General features: G+C 38.6%; 2 protein-coding genes across 2 annotated transcripts; both read left to right on the top strand.

Moving 5' to 3' along the window:
- The first annotated feature begins 3,501 nt into the window (after window positions 1-3,501).
- LOC143749821 (cytoskeleton-associated protein 2) lies at window positions 3,502-7,741 on the top strand. Its single transcript, XM_077242370.1, has 7 exons — window positions 3,502-3,646; window positions 4,189-4,261; window positions 4,401-5,185; window positions 5,757-6,090; window positions 6,174-6,234; window positions 6,364-6,649; window positions 6,775-7,741. Exons 2-7 carry the CDS (start codon window positions 4,238-4,240, stop codon window positions 7,061-7,063), a joined length of 1,779 nt encoding a protein of 592 aa, XP_077098485.1. The 5' UTR covers window positions 3,502-3,646; window positions 4,189-4,237; the 3' UTR covers window positions 7,064-7,741.
- Window positions 7,742-8,097: 356 nt separating this feature from the next.
- Window positions 8,098-12,065, top strand: thap12a (THAP domain containing 12a). Its single transcript, XM_077242369.1, has 5 exons — window positions 8,098-8,404; window positions 8,937-9,057; window positions 9,357-9,437; window positions 9,586-9,625; window positions 9,868-12,065. The coding sequence occupies exons 1-5, from the start codon at window positions 8,316-8,318 to the stop codon at window positions 11,763-11,765; spliced, it is 2,229 nt and encodes a 742-aa protein (XP_077098484.1). The 5' UTR covers window positions 8,098-8,315; the 3' UTR covers window positions 11,766-12,065.
- Window positions 12,066-12,363: the final 298 nt, after the last annotated feature.

Genomic DNA, 12,363 nt, shown 5'->3' with positions numbered 1-12,363 from the left:
TGTATCTTTCTCTTTTCGAATGATGGATTGCCTAGTGTTCATTTCCGACAGGGAGATGCAGTGCTGGAGAATTCGCCGCTGGAATGTGAATCTGCAGGGATCCACACTGCAGGAAGATGTAAAGGCTGATCAGAAGTTATTGACTATCTGCTGTTCCCATTTAGCACTATCAGCAAACCGTCACACACACACTGCAGTCAGCTGTTGTTTTAGGAATGCATATGCCTGCCTGAATAAGATGAACTGTTATCGATAATCACAGCATTTCATCAAACCTCCCCCTGGTTTAACACTTGACTGAGTGGAGGAAAGGTTCAAGGTTTCCTCCTTGATTAAGCTAAACCTGTCAGTGAGAAGAAAAGGCCAATGTTGGAGAGCTGCAGTGAATGTAAGGCAACAGAAAATCAATGTCACACATGGTGGAGTTTTGATATATTTATCACTTTGTTCAGCAAAGACAAGCAGAATCTGGCTGACTTCAGGGAAAACAAGCTGTCCATATGTATTAAGGTCATCTCATCACTGCTCTGATTTCTTCGTACATCAATAGTTTTGTTAGACACCTCACTATATGGTCCATGTCCCATTGCTCCTACACCTGTATTGTCTCGAATAAGATGGTCAGATGCCTTTGGCCAGATATTTCATATTCACAACACTGTTTTAGACTGGTGTGGTATCGAAATCTGACGGCAATCTGAATCCATTCAACTTTGAGGAGCACAAGCATTTAAAGCAGCCGATGACAAAACTAGTTTTGGAAGTTATCGTCTTATCGTGTGCTGGTGTGGACACCAATATTTATAATTCTAGTATCTTTATAGTTATCGTTCTTAGTGTGAATGGATCTTAATAGAAATAATGAACTTATCTGAGGTCATTTCACAACAATCGATAACTGGAAGGCTGGAATACACTGAAAATCTGTTCAACTTATAACATACTAGGTAGTAGGCAACATGCACTTGCTGACTTTGTAAAAGGTTACAGAGAAAAACTAGGCATCATACACTGAATGACTGAGGATCACACACTACCAGACATTCAAGTTTTTCTGAACACAACAAACTCATGCAGAAACATGTCCCTTTGTTGCTAGGAAATAGAACATATAGGGCCCTATTTTAACGATCTGAAACGCAAGTGTCAAAGCGCAAGTAACTTTGTGGGCGGATCCCGGCGCTGTTGCTATTTTCCCGGCGGGATAAATGCCTCTTGCGCCTGGCGCAAATCTAAAAGGGGTTCTGAAGTAGCTTCATTATTCATAGGTGTGGTTTGGGCGTCACGGGAAACATACCAATAAGAGCTTTATATCACATTCCCTTTAAGAGCATGATGAACGAGGTGCGCTTGTTCCATGGCGCAATAGCTACTATTATAACGGCGCATTTACCAGGCGCTTCAGAATCGGTTCTCAGCCGAGGAGATCAATGTTCTTGTCAGGGCCGTAAAAGAAAGAGAAGTGACATTAGGGATGGGACAAACCCACCCAAATTAGCTTCGGTTAAACATGCATATAATAATTTGGGTAAATGTGTAAGCTTTATGGCTATTTTCCCCATCGTCATGGACACAACAATGATTTCCCTCGTGTTTTAAAATTTTTCCTTATAATAATGTATCATTTGCAAAAAGTTAAATGCATCTGTGTAGATGAGAGAATAATCTACAGTGTATGCGCGTTGTTCACACTCTGTATTATGGCCAAGCAAACGCGCTTAAAATAGCATCTGAATGTACGCGCAACGCGCCATTGACTTTAGACTAGTTTTTTTCTGGTCAGTGGCGCAATTGTTTTATAGAACAGCAAAATAGCATGAGTGAAAGTTTGCGCCGGAACACGCCTCCTCTTTGCGCTGAACCGCCCCGGGGAGCGCAAGTGTATTTCTTAGTTAACCGACGTGTGTCTGTGGAGGGAAAAGTCCGCTTTGCGCGGGTGTAAAATAGGAATGATACATGCGTCAGTGTACAAAGTCATTTGCGCCGGGTGCAAGATAGGGCCCAATGTCTTCATAGTGATAGTAGGCTATTCATAGTCTGAAGCTAAAGAATCGGATTCTGTGCCCAATGTCCATACACTACACTACTTTTCTGCATAATATGTCAACTTTAACTGCCCAACATCAGCAGCTAGCTATTTTCGCCAACTAGCATTGTAATTCGGGGCAAAAATCTGGGCAAAAGCCATGTTGTGTTTTCCAGCCTTAAAGTCGTCATTAAAAATAAGTTGCAATAGTCTTTTCTTCCCTATTGTGATGTATTTCTGAGTGAAACTGCTTCTCAAACAAGAAAAAAGCGTGCATGTTTTGTTTTTTTAAAGTAATGATCTGCACATAGGCTATAATCTATTCAATAATAGCATGATGATATTATTTATAGCAAACACTGCAATATTCCCTAAAAGAAGAATGGTCAATTTTGATTTCATGGTGACTAAAAGATTCAAGATGCATTGTGATAGACATAAAGGTAGCAATTCTATTATCCCTCACTGAATTTGCCTGATAGTATGTGACAAGGTTTAGTGTAGATTAAATACAAAACAGGGAATGGTTGATTTTGTTTTTGATGTTTAGAGCCATGTCCATTTTAAATCTTATTGTGCATAACAGAAAACAATGCTTTTCATGGCCCATGTCCACTTAAACAGAATAACCAAAATGTTGATCATGCTTGCTTGGTTATCCAACCTTCTTTTTGGTATCGAAATGAGTCCAGAAACACAATTACATACAACGTAAATTAGTTGCCCTTCTTTATTTAAAATGAATAAAGGGCATGAATGACCATACATGTGTGACAGACCTCACAAAAGCATGCTGTCAGCAAAATGTCTCATGAATTATATATTGTATTAATTAAAGTGGAAACCTCGAGGGAAGCAATTTGAGGTCACAGTTGGAGACATATAAGCTCCTTATTTACTCATTATCATACACTGAAATGAAGGCAAATTTTACAGTCATACTGTTTAAATGGGCTTCTAATACGAATCGTAGAGCTGGTTAAGGGCATCAAGATTGTGGAATCTTCTGCCATCTTGTGGCTGAATGTGATTTTTTATGACCCATGTGGACAACTAGCCTCCAGTCTAGAGACATGAACTGAGAATGCGTCCAAACTTTTAATCGAGTAGCTACATTTTGTAGGTATGCACTGCAGGTGTAGTATAAATACTTTTCAAAGACATGCTACATGTTGGATAAGTCATTGTCCTTGCGCGTATGTTATTTAACTAGCAAAAACCATGAACACAATTTACCTCTCATCTTTTTAAACTTTCACTAAACATTAATGTGATTAGACTGGAATTTAGGTCAAGTGGGTTCGTTCGTCCAAAACACTAAGCAGTTATTAGAGGAATTTTATTTTGGTTCAAATCAGGCAGCACCCAGTTTTCAGAAAAGGGGTGGGGCCGACTCTAGTTTTATCACGTGATCAAAAACAGCCAATACATTCCGTCGGCTAGAGTGACTCACAAACGGTCATCGCCAATCCGACAGTTCGCCGCGCTGAACTCAAATCTCTGTTTGAAAGAGCGTGCTCTGTTTGTGAATGGTTTAGGATAAATGCTCTTCTAATTCATTTTTTAATCTGAGATACCTATACTTGTCTTGCCTGACTGATTGAAGAAGCCTCAGATAACGTAAGTAGATGTAGTTATGTCAACCGTTAGCATTTATTTATGAGTATTGCCATCTTTTTGAAGCGTGTTAGAATAATAGGGACTTATTTGGTAAAGTAACGTAGTAACGTTAACCCGCTGATTATTTTTAGATAATATGTTCAACATGTTTATAGGTATCATATATGTCTGAGTGCCTCCACCACCTGTTTCCATTTTAAAACAAAGTATGGTTTTCTCTTAACGTTACCTAACGTTAGCGTCATCAGAAATAGACGTATGAAATATTTGTCATAAATTTTGACAAATCTAGCTTTGAGACTAACGTTAGTGTATTGCATATTTTATTAAATGCAGGAGCCTTTTGGGTATTGTCAGCTACTAAAATGCAGTTATAAAAAGTCCCAATCATGTATTGTATAACGTTAACTCTTTATAAAAGTGAAGTCAAGAACAAGAAAATTTACTTAAATTTAAAATAAAATAAAAAACAAAAGTTAACTTAAAAAGTTAGTTTACTCTTAGTATATAAATCTAAAATAACATTTTATGATGTTCTGCAGGGAAGATCATCATCATCTTTGAAGAACTGTCCTTTCCCTGACGCACAGAATGGAGTCGATGGTGACGAGAAAGGTAACATTGCATTTGTGAAGCAGACCAGCTCTTTCATAGATTTAGAACATTTATTTCTCACATGTACATGTGTAAAATGTCTGTAAGTATGCATGAAGTGTAGTTTGCTCAATTTTACTCTTTTATTACTTATATTTAGAATAACAAGGAGAACAATAAACCAGTTTGTGGCCCAAAAAAACAAGTCTGCAGTATTGTATCAAAACAAAGAGTGATAAATAAATCGCTACCTCTTCAGTCAAAGAATGATCTTAAGGAGGATAACTCTGGAAAAACAGAGCGAGAAAAGGATGTTAGACTGAAGACCAAAACTAATGATGCTGATCCTACAAAGCGCAACACACTAAGCCAGGCCTTCCGTACGCAGCAGACTGTAAGACACAGAAAGCTTGTGGAAGAAGTTCAAAAACCTCCTTCTACTGTCTCTGCCATTCAGAAATCCAAACCTGGTACATATAAGGGCCGTGTGGTACAGTCTAAAATAGACTGTTTCAGAAAACCCAGTGGTGATGCGAAGACCACGGAAATTAAAGTGATTCCAAAACCTGAATTGCCTAAAGTCCGGTCCAAGTCTGTCACTTCCCTGCCGGCGTCCACTAAACCCAGGGTCAACTTATCTAGACCGAAATCTGTTTCTGATGTCCTGCTGAATGCCACTGTAAAACCAGTCCAGAAGTCAGTTTCCCATAATCGGATACTTCAGAAGGTCCCAGGCTCCATCTCTCAAGCAGGTGCCCCGCGGGTTTGTGTTCCCCCCAGGCCAGCCCCTCTGGCTACAGGGCGCTCGGCCATCAGACCCACCGCTTCAAAGAAGCAAGAGATGGCGAAACCCAAACCAGCCACCACTGAACAGAATGTCCGCAGACCTGTCACTAGTACAGTCAGCCAGTACAAAGTGCAAATGAATACCGCTGAAGAGAGAAGGTGAGTTGTGTATATATACACTGCCATTAAAAAAGTTAAGAAGGTAAGATTATTATAATTAAAAAGACAGAAACTAATACTTTTATTCTGCAAGGAATAAAATGAATCATAAGTGACAGTAATGTATAAAGTTGCAAATAAACCCAGATTAAAAGATATCATGGATTCCAGAAAAATATCAAGCAGCGCTGTTTTAAAATCTGATAATAAGAAAATGTGCTTATTCGAATTATTTCTGGAGGGTCATGTGATCCTAAAGACTGGAGAAATGGCTACTGAAAATGAATCTTGGCTATCATAGGGATAAATTACATTGTAAAATGTTTTGAAATGTTATTTTAAATTAAATTATTTTTGATCAAATAAATTTAGATGTTGCCTTGGTGTGCATAAGAGACTTCTTTAAAAAAACATAGCACCAAACTTTTGAATGGTTGATTATTTTAGAAACTTCAGTCATATCCTGCATGCAAAACCTTATCAAGTATAGTTAGACAAGTGTGACAGTTCACTGATAGCAAAGGATATATTAATGTGGTTATCTAATGTTTAATTTATATTCTGCTTTCAGAGCAAAGCTTGCAGAGTGGCTGGCATCTAAGGGAAAGACTCTGAAGAGGCCTCCGGTCTCAGAAAAGTCGGCAACCCTTTCACAAAAACCAGCTCCACAGCCTAAAACTAAAGCCAAAGCCCCGATTGGTGCCAAGTCTAATCCTGTCATCCAAACTGAGGCTGTAAAACCAACCCCTGCATTGCAGACCAACAACCAAACTGATAATATTAAAGTCCCCAACAATAAACCAGTGTATTCTACCGGAGCAAGCAATATTTTGAATACCACACTAGACTTGCTGGACAACAGTGACATGGATCTGCCGGTCGACCCAGAGATAAGGATGGAGTCGGTAAGAACTATAAGAGTCTTTATTTGTCACATACACACTTGATCATTTGTATAGTCATTTTATAACTTATTTCTGTCTTACAGTTGGTGATAAACTTGTGCGATAAACTGGAGGCAATGGAGACACCCTCATCCTGTGAAGATGGTGAGTCTCATGTGAATTCTTTTTGCAGTAATTGCAAATGAATTCTAGTATAATATTACTAGAGTAAACCAATTTGTAGTTGTGATGTGATTTTCATAAATTGCTCATGTTTTTGCCCATCTTCAACAGGCATAAATGCTGATGCGTTGGCAGGACAAGTGCAGGAGTACAAAATGGATGAAGTGTTTGAAATTCTGGAAGAGGAAGAACTGAGATATGAGGAAAGCTCAGAGAGCGACACTACAGAGGACACTAAGAAGGCTGACATAAAGATGGAGGAGGATGATCAGGAACCTAAGGAGAAAAAGGCATTTGAGAGTGAAGATGACAGTGATGATGAGATGAGTGCCACACCAGAGATGGCAGGGGCTTCCATTGTCAAATACAATGTGAAAACGACTCCATATCTGCAAAGGTGAGTTTGGGGTAATTAGAATGATTATTAAAACTTTAGAATTATTGTTATAGTTATTGTCCTAGGTGTGAACGGGTTTTATGATGTTTAAATATTAATTTGGTTTTCTCTTCATCCCCTTTTAGCGTGAAAAAGAGAATCGATTGCGAAACCGCATCAGCCAGTGGCTCGCGACGCAAAAGCACCATCAAAGACCTAAAGTTTCTGACACCTGTGCGACGATCAACACGAATCCAGCGCACGTCCTCTCGTCTGCCAGGTATGCTGAATGACCATGACACTTGTGTCTCCTCATTGGCTGAGCTGGTGCAGATGGACGATGCAGATGCGAGTGCTTACATCTATAGAAAAAACCCGGCTCTCCTCGAAGACCTTCCTGATCAGCCTATAGACTTTGCGAAAGTATGCAGTTAAACAATATAAGTTCATACAACACTAATGTCACTTTCAAATTGGACATTTATAGCATATATAACGCCTACATTTGAAGTATTCTATGTGCTACTATTAAAAACGCTTTATTTTAATATTTAAGTGTTTGTTGCATTCGGCTGCTACTTGGAGTAATCTATTAACTGCAATGGGTTAAGTTTAATGACAATAATTTGATTTATAGGCACTATTGTGAAAATATGCTATGCTAACAAGGCTCATGCAGTGTGTATATATAAAGAGCTATTTCTGTATTTTGTTGCATTTTAACTCTACACTCCTTTTGTTGGTGAGAAAATTGACACGGTTGGAAAAAGTAGGATTTGTTTTGTTGTTGGTCTTTTTTGGGCAGTATCAAAAAATTATCAAACCAAAGAATGTGTTGCCCTTCACTTATGTAATTTCTGTTTGTAAGAAGTTTGAAATTGTTATTTGTTCAGTTGTTAATTTTCTCACTTTTAAATGTGTAATTGTTTTGAACGTGCAGTCATTTATCGTATTAATAAACTAAACTGTTCAAATGAGGATTTAATTTAACCCATACTGACCATGTCTTTTTAAAGGCAAGATGAGCATTCAACTGTATTTTAACCATTCTTTTGATCACTACTATGACCTAAAACATCTTAATAAAGAATATTTCATTGTAAAAAAAAAAAAGATCCTCAGTGTTATTATTAACATACTACAAATATTGATTTTATTACGTACTGAAGGGTTTATTTGTTCAAAATGGCAAATGTAGTTTATTCACTGTCATGTTGGCTTCTGTAAATTGCAAATAGAGATGTGCAGAATGACAGTTTCAGTCACCATTCACGTTTATTATATGAGAGATGCAAGGAAATCAAATGGTGACTGGACTTTTTCTTTTGAAGTCAATTTTTTTTTCCTTTTTGTGATAGCGGTTACTTTATACATTTCTCATAACATTATTTTTATTCGAATCTATGATTTATTCAGGTTCCTCCCTAACTGCCGCCAGTTGCTTTCCGTAAGCGCACGCTGATTGGCTGGGAATTTGAACTCGCGTTGCGAGAGCAAAGCATTGTGGGACGGAGACGAACTCCAACGCGCTTATCCTCCAGGCCACACAAAGCACTAGAGTGCAGATCAATTTACCGCTTTATTAGTCTATAAAACTAATTTTTTAAAACTTTCTGAACGGAATATCATAACAGTGAGTCAAATGAACTGGATTCGCTATTAAGATTCGACTCAGAGTGAACGCACGATGCCTAATTTCTGCGCGGCGCTGAACTGCTCCCGGAACAGCACTCACTCGGTGCTGGCGTTCTTCAGGTTTCCACGGGACCCTGAGAGGTATTACACATGTTTTCCTCATCTATCTTACTCTTTGTTAGCCAGACGATAGGATTTCGCGTTTAACTTTCATTTAACTTCATTTATTTACCAGTACAGACTATGCAGAGATATCCTGAGCAAGTTAGCTTGCTTAAATATCAGATGCAAGTCTGTCATATTTGAAACAGTGTTTATATAACGTTACTACACAAAGTAGTAGTATTACAGAACTAAAAGTTATTCACCAGACAGCCCAGTTTTACTCAGCACTACTGTTGTTCATATTGGATAGGGAAGTCTATATGTTAGCCCAACTGGCTGTTACAACACAGATTGAATGTATTCATCTGTCATATGCTGTAAACGTTATATGAACTTTATTGATCTCAGTGTGAATGTTGTGTATTAGCAGCCAGGCACAATCAACATTGTGTAATACAGTAGAAAGACAAAAATAGGCACTATATTACACAGATAGAACCTTACATGTTTACATCATTGTACTTAATAACTGCTATGATGCTCCATTCATGTCATATTTATTCCCTAGATGTAAGAAGTGGGTGGAAAACTGCAGCCGCTCAGACCTGAAAGACAAAACGCCGGACCATCTGAACAAATACCACAGACTGTGTGCAAGGCACTTTGAACCCAACTTGATTACCAAAACCGTAAGTTACTTTAAAAATATAAAATTAGTTTTAAAACCTTTAAAATTACATGAATTTGTAAATGTATAATGGAAAAAGGCTATGCTTTAGGTGCTGTTACACTTAAATGTAATATTTTTCAAAATCTAACATTCAAAAAATGCATTTATAGTAATTATACAAGTATTAGAAATTGCTGTATAGATAAGTATAGCATGTACAACTATTGGACGCTACAGCTTGACATCACAACTTTCCATCAATAAATAGTGTGCGATTACTAACTTATTGCATTGCACATTATTGTGATTATTACCCAGAGCCCTTTCAGGACTGTACTAAAGGATACTGCGGTACCAACCATATTTGACAATCCTTCCTTCAAACGGTCAAATAATGAGGTAATTAGTTGCTCAGCATGTTTTAATCCATGTTGATAGTGTACTGTATTATTATATCTCTTTAGATTTCAAAGTAAATTTGAAATTCAATTTTGTATAAATACTGAATGTGAGTGGTTTATTAAAAACATACCAAATTCTTTAACAGACTGAAAATAAGGATGCCCCTGAAGCGAAGAAGAATAAATGTGAGTTGCTTTTGTGTTTTGTTTGTGTCTTTGTTTTATGATTCAGAACTATCTAGGCATTGCAATATAGTTTTTCTCACATATTTACATACCTCTCTAGCAAAATCTGAAATTTGAAATAAAACTGTGTTCATTTTTTAGTAGTGCTGTAATATAGCTATTTGGCATTCTTTATATATACATGTATTCCACAATACAAAATGATTACTAAATTTACACAAATGTTGTTTTTACATTTTTAGCGGACTCCCAAAGTGAGGAATCTAAAGATAATAGTGAGACAACAACCAAAGAGATCAGTGCGAGCAAAAATGGTGATGGGGTTGACAGCAGCCCTCAGGTCATTGATGAGGAAACGCTGAATAAAGAGTATCTCAAGTCTCTGTTTGATGTTGTCGTGATGATGGGCACACAGAACATCCCTCTGCATGGGCACTCTGACAAAGAACCCAGAAGCAAAAGCTTCACTCCCAGCAACTTCCAGGCACTGCTGGAGTACCGGATAAACGCAGGCGACGAATTCCTCAGAAAGAAGTTTGAGGGGTCGCCTGTAAACCTCGAGTACTGCTCCTCCACTCAATTGCAGCAGATGCTGGAAGTGATGGAAAAGTGCATTCTTGAAGAGCTTTTGGCTGATGTTAAAGAAGGACGCTTCTTCTCTTTGGTTGTAGACAACCTGGTTGAGATAGGCAGAGAGAGCCATCTCCCATTGTTCGTACGTTTTGTGGACAAGACCAACAGCCTCCGGGAGGAATTCGTCGGATTCCTGCTCTTCGAAGGTGATGTGGAGGCTATCACCGAGAGGCTTGTTGCTGAAGTGACCGAGAAATGTGGCCTGGACATGCAGTATTGCAGAGGACAGGCGTATTTGTGTTCTGGTGTGTCCACTACGAAGGTCAAAGCGGTGGTGGCCAGAATAGCTGAGCTACACCCACTAGCCGTTCTCACCCCTAGCTCCAATTGTTCCTTGAACATCTGCCTGGCGAACACAATGACGTTCACAGCAGTGCATCTCGTCATGTCTACCCTGAAAAAGCTGGATGCATTTTTCAGTAAATCGCCCTTGTTGCAAAATCAGCTGGATAGTGCTATTTCGATCTACTACCAGGGAAATGAAGATAAAGCCAGTGTCCTCAAGGAGGCGTGTTCCTCGAAATGGACCGAGCAGCACGATACATTTGAAGTAGCTGTTGACCTTCTGGAGTCTCTCCTGCTTTGCATGGATAGCGTCCATGACAACGAAGATCACAAATGGAACGATGAAGTGGCGCACAATGCCTTCATCATATCCGAGGCATTGGCCGATTTTGAATTCGTCATGACGTTAGTGGTGCTGAAAAACGCCCTTTCTTTCTCCAGAGCCTTTGGTAAGAATCTGCAAGGGCAAACGAATGAGGTCTTCTTCGCATCTAACAGTCTAACTGCTGTTCTGCATTCTCTGAATGAGGTTTACGATAATATCGAGGTCTACCATGAGTTCTGGTTCGAGGAGGCTGTCAACCTGGCTGCAGCCCTTGAAATCCCGGTAAAAGTTCCCAGGCTGTACTTCAGAAAACGACCAACGTCTGGTGAGGAAATCCAACCTGAAATCTACTATAAAGAGCAAGTCACCCTTCCTGTGGTCACCCATGTGATTAAGGAGCTCGCTGACCTTTTCTCTGAAAATCATCTGAAGGCCTTGAAGTCCTTGTCACTTGTCCCTGCCATCATGGGACAGTTGAAGTTCAACACCACAGAGGAGACCAGTGCAGACATTTATAAAGATGACCTGCTGAACCCGGACACCTTTCCTGCCGAGTTGCACTGCTGGAAGATCAAATGGAAGCATGGAGGTAAAGATGTTGTATTGCCATCGACCATCTACGAGACACTCCAGCTGTCCGATGTGAAGTTCTTCCCCAATGTGTGTGCTCTCCTGAAAGTCCTGTACAATCTGCCGGTCTTTGCTCTGACAAATGAGAATTGCAGCACTGCGAAACAACGACTGACAACGTACCTGGAAGATACACCCGTGCATCACAGAAACAAGAATATGGCCCTGTTCTATATTAACTCTGCTATTAAGCATGATTTGGACAACATGGTGGAGACATATTTGAAAATGTATCCAGATAGTGAGCCATCGGAGAAACGTGATTGATTACAGGAGTAGCAGTACAGACTTATTTGTGGCAGTATGATGACTCTGCTTGTCAATCAGCAGCTTGTAATTTTGCAGCTATTATTTTGTTACTTTTGCTCTTCATGTACAGTCAGCCAAGATTACCAGGACTCAATCCTTTTCTTATTGTCCTACTGTTTCATTTAACATTGTATAAATACATGTACCCCCAATTTGAATTGATTTGAAAACATTAAAAATATATTTTCCTGTCCAGCTCCATGATTGTGTCTTGAAATTGTTCTGTGTTTTTCAGAATTAAAAACATTTCTGCAAAAATATAAACATCTTATGTTTTCTGTTCTTCATCTTTGGTAAAATGTTATATTAAATCAATTTGGATGGTCAAATAAATTGTTAAATACCCTTTGTTTGACACTATGTTATTACTTTTAATAATATTACTATAAAGAATTTAAAAATATGCATTACAGATTTAACGGTTATGCATATTGCATTTACTAAAGATTTTTATTGCCATATCACAAAGCTTGGTTATTTTACTGGTACATTATTTATTAATCCTGAGGCCTATAATTACAGCTTCAAGATGCCATATTAAATCATTCATTTATTT

Source organism: Siphateles boraxobius, unplaced genomic scaffold (genome assembly GCF_051911475.1).
Source record: "Siphateles boraxobius isolate OS27281-9 unplaced genomic scaffold, OSU_SipBor_1 25, whole genome shotgun sequence".
Taxonomy (NCBI): domain Eukaryota; kingdom Metazoa; phylum Chordata; class Actinopteri; order Cypriniformes; family Leuciscidae; genus Siphateles; species Siphateles boraxobius.
The sequence above is the reverse complement of the archived record's forward strand: the minus strand, read 5'-3'. Positions and strand labels throughout refer to the sequence as shown.